General features: G+C 43.9%; 2 protein-coding genes across 4 annotated transcripts in view; one reads left to right on the top strand and one right to left on the bottom strand.

Moving 5' to 3' along the window:
- Positions 1–14,731, bottom strand: part of LOC115208670 (polycomb complex protein BMI-1) — a 17,526-nt gene extending 2,795 nt beyond the window's left edge. The window contains exons 1-4 of one of the 2 annotated variants that reach the window (XM_029776912.1): positions 14,604–14,731; positions 13,168–13,295; positions 12,911–13,007; positions 12,722–12,777 (exon numbers count right to left, since the gene is read on the bottom strand). In XM_029776912.1, the coding sequence (XP_029632772.1) occupies positions 12,722–12,777; positions 12,911–13,007; positions 13,168–13,285 (271 nt within the window). In that variant the 5' untranslated portion in view covers positions 13,286–13,295; positions 14,604–14,731. Of the gene's footprint in view, positions 1–12,721; positions 12,778–12,910; positions 13,008–13,167; positions 13,296–13,999; positions 14,135–14,603 lie in introns of those variants that run through there. The other variant, XM_029776911.1, reaches the window with a different exon arrangement.
- Positions 14,701–25,233, top strand: LOC115208669 (phosphatidylinositol 5-phosphate 4-kinase type-2 beta). 2 transcript variants are annotated; one of them, XM_029776909.1, is made up of 10 exons: positions 14,701–15,336; positions 17,659–17,756; positions 18,927–19,023; positions 20,021–20,173; positions 20,477–20,623; positions 21,422–21,460; positions 22,148–22,261; positions 22,524–22,782; positions 23,874–23,977; positions 24,145–25,233. In XM_029776909.1, the coding sequence occupies exons 1-10, from the start codon at positions 15,193–15,195 to the stop codon at positions 24,223–24,225; spliced, it is 1,236 nt and encodes a 411-aa protein (XP_029632769.1). In that variant the 5' UTR covers positions 14,701–15,192; the 3' UTR covers positions 24,226–25,233. The 2 variants fall into 2 exon arrangements, with proteins under 2 accessions (XP_029632769.1, XP_029632768.1); XM_029776908.1 differs by having other exon boundaries at positions 23,871–23,977.

Below are 25,233 nucleotides of genomic sequence, written 5' to 3'. Positions count from 1 at the left end.
AGCATTTCTCATCTGTCAAGATACCTGACAGGTGTGGCATATCAAGAAGCAGATTAAACACCATGATCATTACACAGGTGCACCTTGTGCTGGGGACAATAGCTCTGTTGGACATTTCTGCAGTCAGCATGCCAATTGCACACTCCATCAAAACTTGAGACATTTGTGGTATTGTGTTGTGGCCTAAGTCTTAAAGTTGGTTGCAATTTCAGTTTAATCCACCAGAAAAGACTGAACAAATATTATGGTTAAACTCAAATATACTAACTGATCAAATAAAAATTGAGAGAAAAAAATTAAAACAGTATAATCTTTGTAAATGACATCATAAATAGGACTGGTGGAGTCACACTAGCATCTAACAAAAATATATGGAAATGTCTGCTCTATCCAAAATTACAATCAACTAATTGCAGCATTACCGCAAAAAAAATGGAAGAGGCAAGAGGAAGGGGGAAAAAAACCTGTGTGTCGGCCCTGCATTAAAGACCATAATTGGTTAAAGAAAATTGTGATAAAAGTATACCAGTTTAATTTAAGGACCAGGCAATTGACAGCTGTGCCATACAGATTGCAAAATAGTTGGGAAGAGATTAGGGATGTACTGATTCCATTGCACATGGTTTACGAACAGATACACAAAATGACGCCGAAAGTTAAATTACAATTATTATACACAATTCTAGCAACCAATAGTATGAGATGTAATATATATACACATACAGTTGAAGTAGGAGGTTTACATACACCTTAGACAAATACATTTAAACTCAGTTTTTCACCCTTCCTGACATTTAATCCTAGTAAGAATTCCCTGTTTAGTTCAGTTAGGATCACCACTTTATTTAAAAAATGTTAAATGTCAGAATAATAGTAGATAATGATTTATTTCAGCTGTTATTTCTTTCATCACATTCCCAGTGGGTCAGAAGTTTATATACACTCAATGAGTATTTGGTAGCATTGCCTTTAAATTGTTTAACTTGGGTCAAACGTTTCGGGTAGCCATCCACAAGCTTCCCACAAGTTGGGTGAATTTTGGCCCATACCCCCTGACAGAGCTGGTGTAACTGAGTCAGGTTTGTGGGCCTCCTTGCTCGCACATGCTTTTTCAGTTCTGCCCACAAATTTTCCATAGGATTGAGGTCAGGGCTTTGTGATGGCCACTCCAATACCTTGACTTTGTTGTCCTTAAGCCATTTTGCCACAACTTTGGAAGTATGCTTGGGGTCATTGTCCATTTGGAAGACCCATTTGCGACCAAGCTTTACCTTCCTGACTGATGTCTTGATGTTGCTTCAATATATCCACATCATTTCCCTCCCTCATGATGCCATCTATTTTGTGAAGTGCACCAGTCCCTCCTGCAGCAAAGCACCCCCACAACATGACGCTGCCACCCCCGTGCTTCACAGTTGGGATGGTGTTCTTTGGCTTGCAAGCCTCCCCCTTTTTCCTCCAAACATAATGATGGTCATTATGGCCAAACAGTTGTATTTTTGTTTCATCAGACCAGAGGACATTTCTCCAAAAAATATGATCTTTGTCCTCATGTGCAGTTTCAAACCGTAGTCTGGCTTTTTTATGGCGGTTTTGGAGCAGTGGCTTCTTCCTTGCTGAGCGGCCTTTCAGGTTATGTCGGTATAGGACTCGTTTTACTGTGGATATAGATACTTTTGTACCCATTTCCTCCAGCATCTTCACAATTTCCTTTGCTGTTGTTCTGGGATTGATTTGCACTTTTCGCACCAAAGTACGTTCATCTCTAGGAGACAGAATGCGTCTCCTTCCTGAGCGGTATGACGGCTGCGTGGTCCCATTGTGTTTATACTTGCGTACTATTTTTTGTACAGATTAGAGGTCGACCGATTATTCGGAATGGCCGATTAATTAGGGCCGATTTCAAGTTTTCATAACAATCAGTAAATCGGTATTTTTGGCCACCGATTTGCCAGTTTTTTTTTTTACACCTTTATTTAACCAGGCAAGTCAGATTAAAAAACACATTCTTATTTTCAATGACGGCCTAGGAACGGGGTTTAACTGCCTTGTTCAGGGGGGATTCGTTTTTGCAACCTTCCGGTTACTAGTCCAACGCTCTAACCACCTGCCTTACATTGCACTCCACGAAGAGCCTGCATGGCAGGCTGACTACCTGTTATGCGAGGGCAGCAAGAAGCCAAGGTAAGTTGCTAGCTAGCATTAAACTTATCTTATAAAAAAAACGATCAATCTTAACATAATCACTAGTTAACTACACATGGTTGATGATATTACTAGTTTATCTAACGTGTCCTGCGTTGCATATAATCGATGCGGTGCCTGTTAACTTCTCATCGAATCACAGCCTACTTCGACAAACGGGTGATGATTTAACAAGTGCATTTGCGAAAAAAGCACTGTCGTTGCACCAATGTACCTAACCATAAACACCAATGCCTTTCTTTAAAATCAATACACAAGTATTGTAGAAAAAGCCCATGGAGTTGGTGGAATAATCCTTTAATTCATTGCCACTTACTCAGCTGGGCCAGGGGCGCTTTAATTAGGTCAGGTGGAAATGTCCGACAGATCTCCACTCCATAAAAGGAGGAAATCACCATCGCCTGATTGCGCTGCTTTCTCTTCCTTCACTCTGTCAAATCCAGAAGTTCTGTGCGTCCATGAATCCACGTAAGTCCACCGACTCTGTTAACCTTTCATCTGAACTATCTGTTGCGATCGGGAGTGTGGGCCATCAGTTGTTGTTGGAGTTATTATTGTGGAGCGTGGCTTGGAGCGCACGCTTCAAACATTTTGTGTAATGTGAATGGTCAATGATAGGCCAATTATGTAATTGGTATGGTTAATATGTAATGAAATTCCGTGTACACATGAAGACACTTGAAAGGGTGAAATAAGAAAGTAATTGTTTGTTGAACTGATCGGCTCTGTTATCCAACTAATGGTGTTTATAGATTGAATAACCGATCACTGTTTGTATTATTCTTTCATGATTTATGATAGATAGTTACGAGCCTAAATTACTCACCGATGATTCCTATTGACTTATTAATTAACTGGATTGTTGAATTCCCTAAATGATGTTAACAATGAATGATTGTTATGATTAGATCTTTGTGATGATGGATTTGATTGGATACACGTTATTCTGTTTCCTTTGTTATGCAGCACAGACTACTCAGTAAATATACCACTTTATGGTTAAAGGAATTCCTGCCTCAGTCTCATCCATTTCTCTGTCACCTGACCCGTGACCACCTGTTCACCCTCACTGTCAGTCATCCTACCTGTCCAGCTACCCACACAGATTCCACTAATCTTTCAATGGTCCTTTGAGCCGGATGTTGACGGAACCAAAGACAGGTGGAAAGGAAATGAAGGGGGAGAAGGAGGAATTGTCTTCACTGGAAGGAGGGATAAAGGAAGAGAGAGCAGCGGAGGGAAAGGTCCTGGAACAACGAAAAGGTCCAGGAGCTAAGCCTAAAGTAACAAAGGCTTCATCCTCAACCACCAGTAGTACCAGGAGAACCAGGCAAGCACCTGGTTATCTTAAGGATTATGTGGTTGAGTTTCCCACATCAAAGGGCAAGCCCACCAGAGCTCAAATTGGTGATGGATCAGCTGTATGTTTCAGCCATCAACCATCCCCTCTGGACCAAGGACCAGAAACTGCTTTGGGACGGGAAAGTGGTCTACAGGAAGAACCTATGGAGGAGGTAACTCCCACCGCACAGGTCGACCAACTTCCTGAGACCGGCTCCGCTCACCCCTTAACTGAAAGGAAATCGTCGAGGCACTCTAGACGGAGTGAGAGTTCGACCAGTGGATACCCCTTTGGATGTGGACATGGCAGCCGCCATTCACTAGCCCTCAGCGAATCACAGACCGCTGTCCTACAAGAGAGGATGAAACTATTAGCGTTGGAGGAAATTGAGCGTCAGATTGAGGAGGAACGACAGGCTGACGAACGATGTCACCTATTGGATGTGCAAGCCCGTAGAGCTCTACAGGAAAGGGAATTCATTGCCAAGGACCTGGCACAGCAGCGACGGCACCGTCAAGCAAGAAGGGAATTGGAGGAGGCACGGATGGTCTCATCCTTCCTGGAGAGGAACGAACAGGGAGCTGACCTGACCACCCTTCCAGATGGACCTGATCTGTCTGCCTTTCTTTCCCAATCTGCCCCTCTGGTACAGCATGGCACACAGTCCCCGGAGGCTCCAAGGTCAACAGCCAACACGGAGCACGGGGGACAGACCACTCCGCAAACGCCCTCTATGCCAGTGACAGAAGTTAGCTTTCCTCCATCTGGACAAAGCATCACTCCTTCGCCTTTCCGCCAATTACCAACCACGGCAAATCATTCCTCTCATCCAGGGCCTGGACCAGGCCAGTCCTCAGACGGCAAGTGGGAGGGCTCTCACCCAATTCCGGCTGCCACCCATGGAGGGTCTGGGACAGTAGGGGACAGGCCCAATGAGGCCACAGTGGGCTCATCAGAAGTCCCGGGTTTATCCTTCACGCAACCAGAAGATGGAGCCAACATTATGAAACTGCTAGTAGCCTCAGCCTATGGAATTCCCAGACCCAAACTGCCATACTTTGAGAGCGGAAAGGAGAGTGAATTTGTCCTTTTGGAAATGGCATTGGAGAGCCTACTGGGTATTCACAGTCATCTGTCAGAACGCTACAAGTACCAAGTACTAATGGATCACTTGCGGTTTCCCAGTGCATATAAGCTGGCCCAATCCTTTATGCACTCCGCAATACCATACACTGCCTCTCTCCAGGCCCTGAAAGCGAGATATGGTGAGCCACGCCAGCTAGTCCAGAATGAACTAAACAACATCCTGAACATGTCTCCAATTAAAATGGGAGACCATGCTGCCTTCCAAGAGTTCTCCCTGGCTGTCCAATCCCTGACCTCGATGCTCCAATCCGTTGAAGGAGAAGACGGGAACGAGCTGAAATGTGGCTCCCACGTGGACAGGCTTCTTAGCAAGCTTCCAGCGTCCCTCAGAGACAGTTTCGTTGAACATTGTTTGAACAAAGGCATCCTGAAAGAGGGCTTGAGAAGCACCTATGCTCTCAGAGACCTAGCCACATGGTTGCAGGTGAAAGCGAGGGCGAAGAGCATCGCTCACCAGGCCACAATCTCAGCCATAGTCTACGGGGGAAGGAAGGAGTTTGAACGCCAGGAGGGACAGAAAAGGCCAACTCCCACTACTATGTACTTAAATAGTGAAGCTGGGGAGGAACCCGGGAAGAAGACCCCTCTCAAGAGCAAGAACATCAAATTTCAGCCTTACTGTCCATATTGCAATATTAAGGGGCACTTCCTTGGCTCATGCCCCAGGGTAAAAAAGCTCACTCAACCTCAATTGAAGGCTTGGATCACTTCAGGCGAGCGATGCTACAAGTGTGCCCGTAGCCATAAGGCGGAGACCTGCACATTGAGGAAACCCTGCAATCGCTGTACGGAAATCCATCTCACAGTGTTGCATAATGTAATTCCCCAAGCACAGAAAGAGCAGAGTATGCTCATGGTAGGAGCTGTAAAGGAGCTCTACCTCGACCAGCAGAACCGGTCTCCAAGGGTCATGTTGAAGGTGGTCAAGGTCACTCTGTGGAGTGGAGGGAGAAGCATTGATACATTCGCCGTTCTAGATGATGGGTCTGAACGAACAATCATTCTCCCGGCGGCCACCCGACAGCTTAACCTGGAGGGGATCCCCGAGACCCTTAATCTCAGAACGGTGCGACATGATGTTATCCAAATGAAAGGCTCTGCTGTGACCTTCAGCATTTCCCCTTCAGGAAACAGGGACGTGACCTATACTATCACCAATGCCTTCACGGCGGATGGCCTGAATCTTGCAGAGCACTCCTGCCCGGTAAGTGTTCTACAGAAACAATATCCTCATCTCCGAGGATTGCCTCTTCCTAGCCTGGCCAGAGTAGCTCCACTTATCCTGATTGGGTCAGACCACCCACATCTTGTCACCCCGACTGAGCCTATACGAGCTGGACCAGAAGGCGGGCCCGTTGCTGTCCATACATCCTTGGGTTGGGCTGTGCAAGGTCCAGCCCATTTACTTCTCTCCACCCAAGCTGTACAGTCACAGCAAGTCCTCTTCACCAGAAGCAATCCAGCTCCATCCCCCTGTCCAGCTACTGACCTCCTTCGGAATGTTGAGATGCTATGGAAGATGGACACCTTCTCCAACCGGAAGCTACAGGATGTCACTCGCTCTAAACAAGACTCCTATGCATTAGACCTCCTGGAGAAGCGCACCACCACCACTGAAATGGATGGCGTTCGGAGGTACGCAACCCCACTGCTACGGGTGCCCAACCATCCTCCTCTGGCAACCACGACGCGGGCTGTACTCCCACTATTGCGTGGAACGGAGCGACGCCTGGTGAAGAATCCTGAGCTTGCTGAAGTTCATAACCGAGAGATTCATAACCTTGTAAAGGCAGGCTATGTCACCAAAGTGACAACTCAAGAAGAGGGAAACGCACTCGGCGAATCCTGGTATCTCCCTCATCATGTTATCCAGCAACACGGTGGGAAGTACAGACTTGTCTTCAACTGTTCATTCCAAGCTGCTGGTCAAAGCCTGAATGACTGTCTACTCCCCGGACCAATTTTAGGTCCTTCCTTGCTCGGTGTCCTTCTCCGGTTCCGGCAGCACTCTACAGCCATCAGTGGAGACATCAAAGCCATGTTTCATCAGATTCGTCTGCTGCCTTCCGACACTACACTGCTCCGGTTCATATGGCGAGATATGGAACGAGACGCAGAGCCCACAATCTATGAATGGCAAGTACTCCCATTTGGCACCACCTGCAGTCCTTGCTGTGCCATATACGCTCTGCAGAGACACGCACGGGAGCACCCAGACAGTGACCCAGAAGTATGGGATTCAGTGGAAAATGCCTTCTATGTGGATAACTGCTTACAGAGCGTCCCATCCACGGCTGAAGCGAAAGCACTCCTTGACAAAGTACGGAATCTCCTGTCCAAAGGGGGATTTGAGGTCCGACAGTGGGCGAGTAACAGAGCGGAGGTTATCCAGCACCTCCCGCCACAAGCCAGGTCTAGTAACAGTGAACTATGGCTATCGCAGTCTGGCGCTCACCCACAAGAGCCCACTCTAGGATTGAGATGGAGCTGCATACCGGATACCCTGGGGTACAAGCACCGCTCCGCCCTGAGTACCGAAACCCCCACTCTGCGCACCATCTATCGGACCCTGGCCAGTCAATACGATCCCCTTGGGTATATTCTGCCATACACAACCCGGGCCAAAGTCTTAGTCCAGGACCTGTGGCAGACCAAGAGGGACTGGGATGAACCGATCCACCCGGCTGACCGAGTGGAACGATGGATCTGTTGGGAAACAGAGTTATCGGGGCTCTCTGAAGTCCAAATGCCAAGATGTTATGTACCACCCTGTGCTGACCAACTGGGATCATGCCTGGAACTGCATGTGTTCTGTGACGCTTCAGAGCGAGCTTATGGGGCGGTTTCCTATCTAAGAGTGGAGGATAAGGCAGGCCACATCCATGTATCCTTCATCATGGCCAGGTCCAGGGTCGCACCCAAGAAGCAGTTGTCAATGCCTAGGCTGGAACTCAGTGCTGCCCTTTCCGGAGCCCAGTTGGCATCAACCTTGCGAGCCGAGCTCACCTTGCCAATCCAAAGGGTCATCTACTGGAGTGATTCAACTACTGTATTGACCTGGCTCAAGTCGGAGTCCTGCAGGTATAAGGTGTTCGTCGGAACTCGCATTGCGGAAATCCAAGACCTAACAGAAGTCCAAGACTGGAGGTATGTTGACAGCGTAAACAATCCTGCTGATGACGTTACTCGTGGTAAAACACTTAAGGACCTGGCTCAACCCCATCGCTGGAGTTTGGGGCCACCATTCTTGTCCCAACCAGAGAACGAGTGGCCGACAGCCCCCAGGCGTGCAGCCCCTCCGCAACCAACTGAAGCTCATGAGTTAAGGAAGTCCACCCAATGCTACAGCATCTCTATGGAACCAACAACAGCTCTCCATGACATGACACAATCCCAAACCCTGCCGGATCTGATCACCACCACAAACCAGACCTCAGATGGGGTGGCTTCCATACCTACCTCCCTCGCGGCAGAGACACTACTCCTCCAGCAGGCACAAGCAGTTAGCTTCCCTGAGGAGCTAAAAGCTCTGAAAGCCGGTAGGGAGGTGGCTAAGGACAGCCGTCTTCTCTCTCTGGCCCCAGAATATGATCGAATCCTTGGAGTGATCAGAGTCGGAGGGAGGCTGCGCCAAGCAGAAGTTTTGGATCCCGACGCTATCCACCCAATTATCCTTGACTCCAGACACCCTAGTACCAGGCTCCTCATCAAGAGTTATGATGAGAGGCTTCTCCACCCAGGGCCAGAGAGAGTCTATGGGGAGATGAGGCGGAAGTACTGGATACTTGGAGGACGAGGAGCCATTCGTAAGCACCAATACGCCTGTGTGGAATGTCAGAGATGGCGGGCCAGAGCCACGGTGCCCAAAATGGCAGATTTACCTCCTGCTCGCTTGCGCCTCCTCAAACCACCCTTCTGGTCAACAGGAGTGGATTGCTTTGGCCCCTTGACGATCAAGTTAGGTCGTCGAGTGGAAAAGCGCTGGGGCATTCTATTCAAGTGTTTGACCACTAGATGTGTCCACCTGGACCTACTGGAGAGTTTGGATACTGAAGCGTTCCTTATGGCCCTACGGCGGTTTATCTCCCGACGGGGGAAACCCTACGAGATCCTGGCTGACAGAGGTACAAACTTCAAGGCAGGAGAAGCCAGGTTGGAGGAAGCCTTCCAAGCCATGGAACCCAGCCTCCAGGATCAGCTGATGGAGCAACAAATCTCATTCAAATTTAACCCTCCAGGAGCTCCTCATTTTGGAGGAACATGGGAGCGAGAGATCAAATCTGTAAAGACGGCCTTACGAGTCGTACTGGGGGACCAAACTGTCACGGAAACTGTCTTGCGGACTGTCCTGATAGAGGTGGAAGGGATACTGAACTCCAAACCCTTGGGATATCTCTCTGCAGACGTCGCTGACCCCGATCCGGTTACACCGAATATGCTCTTGATGGGACGCCGAGATGCATCACTTCCTCAAGCCATGTATGCTGATACCAACCTCGTTGGCAGGCGCCGGTGGCGACACAGCCAGATCTTGGCTGACCATTTCTGGGCCCGATTCATTCGGGATTACCTACCAAGTCTACAGCACAGAGGGAAATGGCGGAGAGAAATGGCCAGCCTGGAAACTGGCCAAGTCGTAATGATGGTGGACCCTCAGCTGCCTCGAGCCTCCTGGCCTGTGGGCCGTATCACTAAGATCATGCCTGGGACCGATGGTCGTGTTAGATCGGTGGAGATCCAGGTAAAGAACCGGACATATATCCGGCCAGTTGCCCGACTAATTCCTCTCCCTGAGATGACAGAGGACGGGGAGCAATGAGCCTTTTTTGAGGAGTGTGGAAATTAACCAATTTCCGGGGTGGCTGTAGAAAAAGCCCATGGAGTTGGTGGAATAATCCTTTAATTCATTGCCACTTACTCAGCTGGGCCAGGGGCGCTTTAATTAGGTCAGGTGGAAATGTCCGACAGATCTCCACTCCATAAAAGGAGGAAATCACCATCGCCTGATTGCGCTGCTTTCTCTTCCTTCACTCTGTCAAATCCAGAAGTTCTGTGCGTCCATGAATCCACGTAAGTCCACCGACTCTGTTAACCTTTCATCTGAACTATCTGTTGCGATCGGGAGTGTGGGCCATCAGTTGTTGTTGGAGTTATTATTGTGGAGCGTGGCTTGGAGCGCACGCTTCAAACATTTTGTGTAATGTGAATGGTCAATGATAGGCCAATTATGTAATTGGTATGGTTAATATGTAATGAAATTCCGTGTACACATGAAGACACTTGAAAGGGTGAAATAAGAAAGTAATTGTTTGTTGAACTGATCGGCTCTGTTATCCAACTAATGGTGTTTATAGATTGAATAACCGATCACTGTTTATTATTCTTTCATGATTTATGATAGATAGTTACGAGCCTAAATTACTCACCGATGATTCCTATTGACTTATTAATTAACTGGATTGTTGAATTCCCTAAATGATGTTAACAATGAATGATTGTTATGATTAGATCTTTGTGATGATGGATTTGATTGGATACACGTTATTCTGTTTCCTTTGTTATGCAGCACAGACTACTCAGTAAATATACCACTTTATGGTTAAAGGAATTCCTGCCTCAGTCTCATCCATTTCTCTGTCACCTGACCCGTGACCACCTGTTCACCCTCACTGTCAGTCATCCTACCTGTCCAGCTACCCACACAGATTCCACTAATCTTTCAAGTATATATTTTTAAACCTGCATATTTAGTTAATATTGCCTGCTAACATGAATTTGTGTCACTTCTCTAGTGTTCCGTGCAAGCAGTCAGGGTATATACAGCAGTTTGGGCCGTCTGGCTCATTGCGGACTGTGTGAAGTCCATTTATTCCTAACAAAGGCCGTAATTAATTTGCCAGAATTGTACATAATTATGACATAACATTGAAGGTTGTGCAATGTAACAGGAATATTTAGACTTAGGGATGCCACCCGTTAGATAAAATACGGAACGGTTCCATATTTCACTGAAATAATAAACGTTTCGTTTTCTAAATGATAGTGTCCGGATTCGACCATATTAATGACCAAAGGCTCGTATTTCTGTGTGTTATGTTATAATTAAGTCTGATTTGATATTTGATAGAGCAGTCTGACTGAGCGATGGTAGGCAGCAGCAGGCTCGTAAGCATTCATTCAAACAGCACCTTCGTGCGTTTTGCCAGCAGCTCTTCGCAATTCTTCAAGCATTGCGCTGTTTATGACTTCAAGCCTATCAACTCCCAAGATTAGGCTGGTGTAACCGATGTGAAATGGCTAGCTAGTTAGCGGGTGCGCGCTAATAGCGTTTCAAACGTCACTCGCTCTGAGACTTGGAGTAGTTGTTCCCCTTGCTCTACATGGGTAACGCTGCTTCGAGGGTGGCTGTTGTCGATGTGTTCCTGGTTCGAGCCCAGGTAGGAGCGAGGAGAGGGATGGAAGCTATACTGTTACACTGGCAATACTAAAGTGCCTATAAGAACATCCAATAGTCAAAGGTATATGAAATACAAATCGTATAGAGAGAAATAGTCCTATATTTCCTATAATAACTATAATTCCTATAATAACTACAACTTAAAACTTCTTACCTAGGAATATTGAAGACTCATGTTAAAAGGAACCACCAGCTTTCATATGTTATGTTCTGAGCAAGGAACTTAAACGTTAGCTTTTTTACATGGCACATATTGCACTTTTACTTTCTTCTCCAATACTTTGTTTTTGCATTATTTAAACCAAATTGAACATGTTTCATTATTTATTTGAGGCTAAATTGATAGTATTTATGTATTATATTAAGTTAAAATAAGTGTTCATTCAGTATTGTTGTAATTGTCATTATTACAAATAAAAAAAAATAAAAAATGTTTGTTAATTTGTTTTTTAATGGCCGATTAATCGGTACCGCAAATTTTTTTTGGTCCTCCAATAATCAGTATCGGCGTTGAAAAATAATCGGTTGACCTCTAGTACAGATGAACGTGGTACATTCAGGTGTTTGGAAATTGCTCCTAAAGGATGAACCAGACTTGTGAAGGTCTACAATTTTTTTTCTGAGGTCTTTGCTGATTTCTTTTGATTTTTCCATGATATCAAGCAAAGAGGCACTGAGTTTGAAGGTAGGCCTTGAAATACATCCACAGGTACACCTCCAATTGACTCAAATTATGTAAATTAGCCAATCAGAAGCTTCTAAAGCCATGACATAATTTTCCAAGCTGTTTAAAGGCACAGTCAACTTAGTGTATGTAAACTTCTGACCCACTGGAATTGTGATAGACAGATTATTTCACTTATAATTCACTAAGAAATTGTTGGAAAAATTACTTGTCTCATGCACAAAGTAGATGTCCTAACCGACTTGCCAAAACTATAGTTTGTTAACAAGAAATTTGTGGTTAAAAAAAACGAGTACCAGTCAAAGGTTTGGACACACCTACTCATTACAATATAGAATAATAGTGAAGACATAAAAACTATGAAATAACACACATGGAATCATGTAGTAACCAAAAAAAAGTGTTAAACAAATCAAAATATCTTTTATATTTGAGATTCCTCAAAGTGGCCACCTTTTGCCTTGAGGACAGCTATATATATATATATATCTATATATATATATATCTATATATAAATAATTGTCTGCATAATTTCCAAAACCATAAATATATAGTCAATTTAAATAAATTCATTAGGCCCTAATCTATGGATTTCACATGACTGGGCAGGGGCACTGGGGAGCCAGGCCGAGCCAATCCGAATGAGTTTTCCGCCAAACCCCCCCCCCCCCCCCCCCCGGATTTGCCTGTGCCCTCCCAGGCCCACCCATCGCTGTGCCCCTGCCCAGTCATGTGAAATCCATAGATTAGGGCCTAATGAATTTATTTATATTGACTGATTTCCTTCTATGAACTGTAACTCAGTAAAATCTTTGAAATAGTTGCGTTTATATTTTTTGTTCAGTATTTGTATAGAAAACCCCTTACTCAAGAGATATGGGCTTACCTTTGAATAATCCAGGCACCAGCTTGTATACAATGTCCTGTAGAGTCTTGTCTGACCTGAGAAAGGATATGTAAATGATAAAGCCAAATACTAAAGATAAGACCATGTTGGTTGCACTTATAGATGCATAATAACATAAGTACTCTGAGAGAGACGTGTGCGCGCACACACACATGCAATGTAACTAACCTGATGCTGAGCTGTGGACACGTCTTGTGTACTTGCACATCACATCTGGGGCAGAACTTGTTGGTTTCCAGGAAGGCAACAATGCACGTCTTGCAGACTGGAGTAAGAAGACAGACTTAATGCAGGTGACTTACTATAGGACTTTTTACGAAAAGAAAATGCATTGTAAATCTACATTCCTTTTCTACATCAGTTTATAGGCCATATAGTCTAGCCCATATGCATTTAGAATAATGCAGTGGCCTTAGGAATCTTACATGAGTGCAAACACTCCACGATGGTTGTGGCATCGATGAAGTAGCCCACACACAGTGGGCATATCAGGTTAGGATTCAGCTCTGTGATTTTTAGCCGACTGGGTTGCATTTTATCCATCTGGAAGGATCTGCAAAAAGAACAACCATCAGCCAAAGAATTACTTTGATTATTTATTGAGTAGCAAGATTTGAACCACTAAAAGTACATGACACATTTAGTGACCTTTTTCTGCTGTTGTTGAATTGTTTTCAAACACAAAGCCTACACATACAAAATGTGTACTGACATATTGATGTGGTCCACGGATATTGTCTATAATATTATGGATCACTTGTTTTTGTTAGAAGCAGTTATGCTTCTTGTAATGGACCAGTGTCTTAGCTACTACACAGAATGGCTACTAGTATATGACCATTTATTTAGTAATTATTTACAGCCTGGTTGTTTTTTAGACATTACCCATCCACCAATGTAACAAAATACGTTTGGAACTGCTGTAGTCTAGACCCGACTACCCCAGTGGGGCCTCCTGTGCACGGTGAGGCACGTACCCCAAACCCCGAGAAGACCCACAATTGAGCCCCTCCTGTACCAGTGGGTTCTTATGCATTATAGAAAAATGTAATAAAAACTATGTAAAGATAGACGAAAAATAAGCTTAGATGGATAGTGGGAAACAAAGCAGCCATCTTAAATTCAGTGACAGGACTGGATGAGAAACGAACAAGAGAGAATCCAAACATAACACCGAGTACCTCAGTTTGTGAGTTGATGTACCTGTGCATCGCGTTATGCGAATAAAAACAATTGATGCTTTTCTTTGCTTCCTACCTGATTTGACATGAAAAAACACCCGTACCGCCCGACGTGGATACAGGTAAATTATTTTGAGTCGGTTAACGTTAGATTTTGCAGCAGCGCCAGAAAATGGCTTTTTTTCCCCCCACATAGTCAGAGGACCGCCCATTGTGGTCACGTGATATTATTTTCAGTCCCTGCCGCCTGCCATATACAATGTATTTGCTACATTTTTAAAAAAAATACAACTGTCGCTGATAAGTCGCTAAATCACCCCCTCTCTATACATGAACCACATTTGTTCATGAAGGAGTCATTGCATACATTTTATTTTTGACAACCATCCCTAGACGGAATACCACGCCCCCCTAGACAATGCTCCCCTAGAGAGAATCCTGAAGTTTTTACTACAGACCATTGATTACTATATTATTGGATTTATTGTAGAATTCTGCGGGTCAATTTGACTGTAAAAAGTGCAAGCTTCACAGCCATAGGCCTACACATGAAATGTATGCATTTTCTGCTTCATCGCCATTCAATTAGAATGAGACATTTACTCTTATAAATCCTGATATCTGACTCATAGTATTCATTTTGCCATCAGCAGCTTTTACAAACACAGAGATTTACTCACCAAAATGTCGCTGCCTCGCACTTTCAAGGTACCAAACTACAGCACGAGCTTCTACTCTCTGCCTCTTGGGGGCGCACTTCGTTGCGATGTTCAGTCCAGACGCCATCTTGAGGAGACCCCAAAACTGGTGACAACAATCTCAGGCGCATCATAATGGGATTACTAACCTCTAAATAAAAATCACCTCAAATCGTTGTGGGTAGCAGACGACACCAGAAAGGAGAGGAGTCGTCCACCAAGAGTGTATTACTTATCAAAGAAGACCGCGGCTTAGCTAAAGGCAACCTTGCCTGTAGCTAGATGGCCGGCTAGCAATCTATGCCAGAAACTGGTCTGTGTGCCGCTCCGGACTGAAACCGTGCGGCCTGCTCTGGAGGAAGGGTGGTGACCGCGCAACATGCAATCCCGTTAATTTACCACATAATCTAATTTGATTCAAAGACCCTGCAAATCGGATAGCGGATACGACAATGCACTTATAGATATCACGCTCTTACTGAAAAAATCGTTGTCTGGAGTGATAAGACCCAGCTAGCCTGTTTGATTACAGTGCTGTCTTGCGTTGCCTAAATTATTCCCAACAGGAGACATGTCATCCAACTGTACCAGCGTTGCGCCGGTGAGCGCTAGCAAAACGAAGACGAAAAAGAAACATTTTATAGGACAGAAAGTGAAATTATTCCGTGCAAGTGAGCCTATTCTCAGCGTTTTAATGTGGGGTGTCAACCATACGGTAAATGTATTTTTGTTCATGTTCCCAAGCTAGCTTGTTTGTCTATGTGGTGTTTTGACTAGCTAACGGTAACGCGATAGCCAGCTGCTTGATTGACAAAAGCCAATTTTAGAAGTCATCCATCGTCTGTAGTGTATGGGTGTTAGCCAGGTACTTAGTCTTATGCTCAGGTGAAAGCTGTTAACCCTTCATTCACCATTCTCCCTGGTCAGGAATATAAATGTAGCAACAATCTAGCTATTTGGTGTGCCAGTCGCGTGCGCTTTAAAAATGTGCAGCAGATAGCTGCGACGTTGAACATAAACATTTGACATTACCCGCGCACTTTGCAGGCATTATTTGGCACACGCTGCATAACGTCTTCTGTTCTGTGGGATGTTTGGTGGTCTGAAGTTAGTTGGTTAGGAGAGGAGGTCGTGATCACTGCTCCAACCTAAGCATGCATTCTGTCTAGCGCAGGCCAGAGAGGGGTGTGACTGTTGGAGAGCAGCAGGTTGTATTGAGCCCCAACCGCAGCCTGCCTGCCTATTATTTTACAGGCATCAATGAATGAGAACGCGGCAAATCTAACATTTGGATATTCTAGCCAATATTCCTGATTTTAATGTGGTTTAGTCTGAAGTACACATTCGAACACTCAACCATAAAAAGAATAGGTTGACAGTCTAATTTGAGTGGGAGAAGGATGGACAGTGTCTTCAACACATCCTAAAAGACACTTTATTGATACTGTTTTTCACCAAATGCATCAAGTTTCTCACTCATATGAATGCAGCGATCACCAAATGGATTGCAGAGAGCTTCAAGGCTCCATTTTTGTGGCCAGCGGTAGTAGGCGAACACACCCCCTTCCCTGCTTGACTGACACCTCCAGATCAATATCTCTGGCATGAATATGATGCCCCAGGCTTGCCGTTTTTGATTCACTTCACTCACCATTTGAATAACAGTGCTGATGCATAATTTCACTTCCAATGTTTGCATGCATTTCAATATGTTGCCTACACTAACATGTACATTACATCTTGCATATACTATTGTCTGTAATTATTCTTGATTTCCCCCTCTATTTGCTGTGTTTTTAGTGAGCCTATTTTTATGTATATTTCAATACCTTATATAAGAAAGATAAGGATAAATATAGACTATAGTCAAACACACAGTTATTGTATGGAGAAGACAATGGCATTTAATTAACCAATTAGCATATTTAGTGAAGCTGTAATAATCATCCTGTGACGCATTCTGCAATAATCATCGTGGACAAGTTCAGTTTGTGTTGGATGCTGGGTGTAGATTGAAGGTGTAGGCGGCAGGCTAATTTAGGCGATTTACAAGAAAGACGTCAAAGAGCCTTCTCCTCAAAGCTCTCATAACCAGAATATATTTCATCTTGGTAGTCAGTCGTAACATTGTTCTGCTAGTCACAAAGCTGGATGAATTCAGTTCTAAGCTAAGCTTTTGCTCAGAGAAGACCTTTGTCAGTCAGAGCATATAGCCAAATACAGATTTAATTGAAACTCCCTTCAAAAACAGATTCAGTCTTGATGGTAGGTAATGCCAGCCTTACAGGCTTTCCAACACCGGGAATAGCCTACATCTTCAAATCTGATATGAGCCTTCCTCATACTTATAATAAAATCTGCCATTTAGCAGACACATTTATCTTTGGCGACTTACAGTCATGCGTGCATACATTTTACGGATGGGTGGTCCCAGGAATCGAACCCACAACCCTGCCTTTACAAGCGCCGTGCTCTACCAACTGAGCGACAAAGGACCACCTTCATCAAACTTTGTGTAGGTTGATTAGACATAATCCAACATATAGTCAGGATATCGATTGTCTGCCTGCTGAAGGCATTAAGCTATGCCTCTGATGACAAATAAATATGATACTTTTGAAGGACACAGTCTCTACCAGAGCATAACCTTTCCACCTTCCACCACAACTTTTGAAATGTCTCCCCTATTTTAGTAATGTCTGTGTCTCCTTTTTCTTTGAAGCGTTTATTCACGTTCCCTCCCGGCCACTCCTCTTACTGTCTGGAGTTTATAAATCTATGAAGAAGGATCACTCGGGGAATCAGTCTGTTCCTTACAGTGAATCTGTCTCGGTAGATAAGATCAACAGTGTGACAAGGGACTCAGCCAGAGAGCACTGCTGTCAGTTCACTTTGGTCCAAAGTGAATGATTGTCAGTAAATAGACAGTGGTTCACTGCAATTTGGTCTGGTGTGGGGATTAGTGTGTTGACCTCCTCTTCCCTGCTCTACCATTCTATTCTGATCTCCTGCTCTTTCTATCTCCCCTCTGTTTCAGATCAACGAGTTAAGTAACGTGCCTGTACCAGTAATGCTGATGCCTGATGATTTTAAAGCCTACAGTAAGATCAAAGTGGACAACCACCTATTTAACAAGTAGGTATCCTGAGTTCTAACTTTGCAACCTGCCATACCATATTACTGCACACCATATTACTGCCCATATAAACTCAAACAAGAGGCCGATTTAGCTGCATTGTCTAAAATATACAGTACGGTACTACCTGAAATCTGTTAACACTATGTTATGCTACTGATTAGGAGAGAAAAGGTTTTGGCTTGGTTGGCCCAATGGTTTATGATGTGGTGTGCTTTTAAATCACTAGCAAGATCAAGCTCCTCTATCACCTGTAATATAACTCACCGTGGGTCTAGCGATCCCCACTACACTGGAGTTCTAGTCAAAACATTAGTTGAACACTTAACTGAGCAGCTTTATCTAGTCCAGTGGCTTCCTCAGATTACATCAACACTCTGACTCTGCTAATGGACTAACTATAGAATTAGAATAATAGAATGGACATGAACCTTCATATGATGGGATAACAGTCAGCCATTTGGGTCAGGGAGTTGGTCAACCATGATTTGCCAGTGCTGTGATAAGATAGTGTAAAGTAATGCATTTGAAGAATTTAGCTAGCCAGACCGTTTTAGAGGAATGATGCCATACATTATTCAAACGAACTGCCAATGTGCCAACATTCCATTCAAACAATGCAATCAATCCACAGCCATAAACTGGCTGAAATCAGTTGATGATAGGACTTAGACAAGTTGTAATGTAACAAGTACTGATATTGTGTCATGTAATAGCACTCCAAGAAAACAACACAAATTGAGACAATAATGGTGTGTTTACGTATATTTTAGAAGCTATTTTTACAGAAAATTGGTTTAAATCCCGGATTAACTGTATGATTATATGACTATTTTAGCTTGGTAATAATTATATTACACATCTTCTGATATATCACATTCCTTACTTTGATTTTCCTGCATAAGTAAAATCAAGATTATGCCTCTGGCGATCTCTATTACGCTACACTATACTGGAGTTGTAGTCAAAACATGAATTGAACACTTAACTGTGCATCTTTGCATTGCAAATCATCCTTGTAGTGAAGCACCTCTAGTATGCTGGTCAAGAGCTTCTCACATTTCCGTTATCTATTCCAATGATTCCTCAGATTACATCAACACTCAGAATGCTAATGGCATAACACACTCTTCTATATTAACACTCTTCAACACTCTTGTACCTCTCAGAGAAAACCTGCCCAGCCGCTTTAAATTCAAAGAGTACTGCCCTATGGTGTTCCGCAACCTGAGGGAGAGGTTCTGCATCGATGACCAGGATTACCAGGTAAAATATGGTCTCCTGTGTGGCGATTTAAGGGGAAGAATATAGGATGGGTTAACTGAAGAGAAAGACCATTGAGGATGGGTTAACAGTAGTGAACTGAAAGACAGAATGAGGATAGACGTTTGCTTGGCACGGCTCAGTAATGTCAAAAGGGTACAGGACAATTAAGGAGAGAGCAGATCAGAGTACCAGAGGGAACTCCCTGTTGTTCCCTGCCCAGTTTGACTCATTGCAGATTCCAATTCTTCCCTCAGCCCAATGTACTAAGGCTTTCTCAGAATTTCATCCCTCAACCCAATGTAGTAAGGCTTTATCAGCATTTCATCCCTCAGCCCAATGTACTAAGGCTTTCTCAGAATTTCATCCCTCAACCCAATGTAGTAAGGCTTTATCAGCATTTCATCCCTCAGCCCAATGTACTAAGGCTTTCTCAGAATTTCATCCCTCAACCCAATGTAGTAAGGCTTTATCAGCATTTCATCCCTCAGCCCAATGTAGTAAGGTTTTCTCAGCATTTCATCCCTCAGCCCAATGTAGTAAGGCTTTCTCAGCATTTCATCCCTCAGCCCAATGTAGTAAGGCTTTCTCAGCATTTCATCCCTCAGCCCAATGTAGTAAGGCTTTCTCAGCATTTCATCCCTCAGCCCAATGTAGTAAGGCTTTCTCAGCATTTGTTGATATAGAACTAAAACACTGTCCCCTTTTTACTGAGTTCTCACACGTAAACAGTGGGTGTTTTTAGTGTTTAGCGATACCAAGCATAGTTTATTACATTAAGTTCGACTAACTTTGTAGCCTTGCTGAATGGATCGCTATGTGAAGTGTTTTTTGTTTAGCTTGGAATAGCTCTATGTAAATGAAATCCATTGATCCATTACTAACTCGTGAAATAATTCTGAAACATTCTTTATAGGCTTTTCATTCATGTCAAAGCCTCAATTTTCTGCTCTGTATGTCTCTCTCCCCCGGGCTCCCTCCTGTGGTGGATCATCATCAGAACTCTCTGACGAGGAGCGCCCCGCTGAACAGCGACTCCCAGGGGCGCTTTGGCAACCGCTTCCTGTCCAGCTACGACCACCGCTTCGTCATCAAGACGGTGTCCAGCGAAGACATCGCCGAGATGCACAACATCCTCAAGAAGTACCACCAGGTGGGAGAGTTACCACATACACAAATATAACACGTTTAAATTTTTTAAAGATATTTTCTGTACAAACATACAGCCTCTTAATACATGTTGAAGGGAGCATGTTGGCTTCAAATATTGAGGACCTTTCAATGTGGTGCTGAAGAAATATCGGTGAATTGTTCAATTTGGTGGGACTATCCTTTTGTAATAGCTAACAATTTATGCCGACTTCATTACAGGAGCTCTCTCCCTGTTTCCTTTGCATTACTCATTCCCCTTCCTCTTTCCCCTCTCTCTCTCCTTTCCTCCATTGGGTGTCTCCAGTTCATAGTGGAGTGTCATGGCAGCACTCTGCTCCCTCAGTTCCTAGGCATGTATCGGCTAACAGTGGACGGGGTTGAGACGTACATGGTGGTGACCCGTAATGTATTCAGCCACCGTCTCACCGTGCACCGCAAGTACGACCTGAAGGTAGGTGTCGATATGCACACTAGCTTGGAGGGAACCAACTGAGAGAACACTTACCGGTAGTACACTAACTCCAGTAGGGCACTAGGAGCACACTTACAGCTGTAACACTGTTAGCGCTCATTGTGCTAAGGGCATTTGAAACAAGCTCAATGCATAGGGTGCTTGCAGAGTATTCCGGTTCCCAGTAGAACTTGAGCCTCCAGACTATTTTCTGCTCCAATGGTTGTGATGTATTATTTTTTTATTACATTTTTTATTTAACCTTTATTTAACTAGGCAAGTCGGTTAAAACAAATTCTTATTTACAATGATGGCCTACCCCGGCCAAACCCGGGCAACGCTGGGCCAATTGTGCTCCCCCTATGGGACTCCCAATCACGGCCGGATGTGATACAGCCTGGAATCGAGCCAGAGACTGTAGTGACGAGATGCAGTGCCTTAGACCGCTGCATCACTCTGGAGCATTATCTAGAAGGGGAAATGGTTAAGAATGCTGCTGTTGTGGAAAAGCTCAGCAAATCTGTCTCTTTGTGCACGGGCAACAACACTGAGAACAGAGGTGTGACGGCGTGCATGCCTATTGGCTCTCAGAACACCATTTCCCGTACAACAAATAACTCTGTCGCTGCCAGGCATTCTCAGGGGGAAACAGTTCTGCTTTCTGAAGTATGACAATGTTATAACCATACTGTCAAGTCCAGGAGAAACAAAGGGGGAACAAATATGCAAAGAATGTCTGTTTCTAACTCTGCATTCTGTTACATCTATGTGAATGATCTTTTTTTTTCTCTCATTCAGGGTTCCACGGTCTCAAGGGAAGCCAGTGACAAAGAGAAGGTGCGTTCTTTTACATATGTACGATGATGAGAGGAGTGTTGGGGCACAATGACAGCACCCCAAAAATAACTGTGTGGATCGTGCTAAAAAAAGCATCAAACTAACCAGCTAAAAACAAAACTCATTTACAGGCCAAAATACTTTTAGAAAAGTACAGAAATAATGATTTTTCCATCTAATGATAATGAAGCACAAATGAAATAACACATCCACAGTTGGGCCATGTCCGACTGCTGTCTATGCTGCGCAGAGGGGGAAGTCAAAAGGGGGTGAGTGTAGTCCATGTGGAATAGTTAGCTGTGTGTGCTCTAGTAGTATCCACCATGCGAGTTACATTACCCGCTCTGAAACCTAGAAGTAGTTATTTCCCTTCCTGGCTACGTCTTTTGTAGAGCGGTGCGTAAATACTGCTTTGTGAGTGCTGAGTTGTTGTTGGGAACAGAAGGTTGCTGGTTCATGCCCGTTAGGGACGGACAGAACCTGGTGGAGCCATTGTCACTGGTCGTACTGCGGACCTCGCGATCGAGAAACCCAACGTCTTAACCATTACACCAAGAGGAAACACCTGAAATGGTTGTTCTTCCTAAAAAGTCAATCCAAGGATAATGAGTGGAAACTAAATCAAGACCTCTGTCATTTGTGCCAATCTCAGAATATTTTGATTCTAATTTCTATCACTCTGCTCAGGCCAAGGAACTCCCCACCTTTAAGGACAACGACTTTCTGAACGAGGGCCAGAAGCTGCAGATAGGAGATGACAACAAGAAGTACTTCTTGGAGAAACTAAAGCGCGACGTAGAGGTAGGAGACATCTCATGGCTGCTTGATTTGATGTTGTTTTTATTATCATTACAGTCATTGTTAAAATATCCGGGTAAATGGACTTCTGCACATTGTGTTTTGTTTCTAGTCCTTTCAACCAGTTTCACCTAAGTACCTGTGAACAAAGACATGACTTTAGGTTGACAAATAGAAGAAGAATAGTGAGTTTAATGTCCTCCAAATTTCCCAAAAGAACATTTGTTACAATATCTGACATCTCTCCCCTGTTTGTGTACATCAGTTCCTGGCCACTCTAAAGATCATGGACTACAGTCTGCTGGTGGGGATCCATGATGTGGACCGGGCAGAGCAGGAGGAGATGGAGGTGGAGGCAGGAGGAGAGGAGGAGGAGTATGAGAACGATGGGATGGGAGGAGCACTCACCGGCTCCTTCGGCACCCCTCCAGACAGCCCTGGGAACCCCCTCAACTTTGGTGGGTTCTTTGGCCCTGGCGAGTTCGACCCCTCCGTGGACGTCTACGCAATCAAGAGCAACGATAGTAAGAGACTCTCTTTCTTGACTTTTGTCAAGTGATTTTTTTTTTATGCAATTGTGCTATATGTGTGCTACTCTCTATCTACAGTGCCTTCAGAAAGTATTGACACCTTGACTTTTTCCACATTTTGTTGTGTTACAGCCTGAATTTAAAATGGATTAAACTTGAGATTTTGTCACTGGCCTGCACACAATAAATACCCCATGATGTCGAAGTGGACTTATATTTTTCGAAATGTTTACATATTTAAAAAAAATTGAAAGCTGAAATGCCTCGCAAAGAAGGGCACCTATTGATAGTTATGCAAAAAATACAGACATTGAATATGCCTTTGAGGAATGGTAAAGTTATTAATTCCACTTTGGGTGGTGTATCAATACACCCAGTCACTACAAAGATACAGGCGTTCTTCCCAACTGGAGAGGAAGGAAACCACTCAGGGATTTCACCATGAGGCCAATGGTGACTTTAAAACAGTTACAGAGTTTAATGTCTGTGATAAGAGAAAACTGAGGATGGATCAACAACATTGAAGTTACTCCACAATACTAACCTAATTGACAGAGTGAAAAGGAAGCCTGTACAGAATAAAACATATTCCAAAACATGGATCCTGTTTGCAATAAGTCACTTAAATAATACTGCAAAAAAGGACCTGGAAATGGTTGTCTTGCAGTGATTAACAACCAATTTGACAGAGCTTTAAGATTTTTTTAAAATAACAATGGGCAAATGTTGCGCAATCTAGTTGTGAAAAGCTTTTAGAGACTTACCCTTAAAGACTCATAGCTGTAATCGCTGCCAATGGTGCTTCTACAAAGTATTGACTCAGTGGTGTGAATACTTATGTAAATTAGACATTTCTGTATTTCATTTTCAATACATTTGCAAAAAACATGTTTTCACTTTGTCATTATGGTGTATTGTGTGTAGATGGGTAAGCAACCAGGAAATGCTGGAGCAATTTCTGTATAGTGCATCTTTAATTAACATTGAGCATTAAACTAATTTTAGAACAGACATCATGGGACTGCACAGTGAAAAGTAATACTTGCTATTTATACTCCTATGCACTGTCTTGCTCCTTGTGGTAGGTGCTGTGAAGAAAGAAGTGTACTTCATGGCTATCATCGACATCCTCACACACTACGATGCTAAGAAAAAAGCTGCACATGCTGCCAAAACTGTGAAACATGGGGTGAGTAATGGACTAGCTTTGACCAAACATGAAGCCAAGTGTTTAGGCTGCAAAGATGCTAGATCATATAGTAGTTTCAAAGAGAAGATGAGTTATTAGATATAAATTGTAGTTGTATGTTCCTAATGTGAATATGTTTACACTGAACTATGTTGTCCCTCCTTCAGGCCGGGGCAGAGATCTCCACCGTAAACCCAGAGCAGTACTCCAAAAGATTCTTTGAGTTCATGTCCAATATCCTGTCATAGAATCAGCTCTCCTACCCCAGCCAATCACATCCTGTCATCAGCCACACCCACCCCTCTCTCGCTCCTCCTGCCCCTCCCACCTGACTTAGCCCCACCCCTTACCCTTCCACTCTGGGGATGACAGACTGAAAGGATGCACAGACGACGAGCCTGTTACATTGACCCACAGAGAGGGGGCGCAGGACTTTTTCTTCTTCAAAAAAAAAGCTACGCGTCTCTTCTCCCCCCCCATGTCCCACTCTCCCTGCCCAGCCTTCCCTGCCTCCTCAGTCTGAGCGCTCGACAAGGAAGGCTTGTGAAACAGAGTTCAATAGGATATTTGAGACCCTCCCCCTTTCTGCCTTCCCCACCACCTTATACTAGTCCTCACGCCAGCCCGGGAACTGTCTCACTAATGCCTTGAAAGAGTGTTAGCTTCAGCAGTAGGAGTCTGTTTAGTACCGTCTGTTCGTTTCCGTTCGTTATTATTTTCAGACACACACAAGTACACACACAAACCTCTCACAGACACAGAAGCGGTCAGATCGCATGAATCTTTTGACCGAACTCTGCCTCCTTGACTTGTCAGGAGATCCGCAGCCGACAGTATCAAAATTGGAAATGCAGGAGATTAATATAAGGGTTTTACGTAAATAAATGCAATATCAAAATGCATGGCTGAAATGTACATGACTCCGCCAGTTAGTTGAAACGTCAAACCACTGAATTTAGCATTATGACTAAAAAAGAAAAAAACATAAGTGTCTGAATGTTACGTTGCCATATTGTTCTGAAAACTTTTGACATTTTTACCGTGAACTTGGTTGGTAAAGGAAAATCCACATAAAAAAGGGGAATACTAAAGTAAATGCTTGTTTTATTACCATAAGAATCATTTTTATATCTTGTTTACATTAATGTAGCATTTGTGTTTGTATACAGTATTGTTTTGTAACAGACATTAGATCAGAAAAGTTACTTGAAAAGGATTCATTACATATTAAAGGGAGTTATTGTTTTTTTCCTGAA

The sequence above is a fragment of the Salmo trutta genome, chromosome 14 (genome assembly GCF_901001165.1).
Source record: "Salmo trutta chromosome 14, fSalTru1.1, whole genome shotgun sequence".
Lineage (NCBI taxonomy): Eukaryota > Metazoa > Chordata > Actinopteri > Salmoniformes > Salmonidae > Salmo > Salmo trutta.
This window is presented reverse-complemented; position numbering and strand designations above follow the sequence as displayed.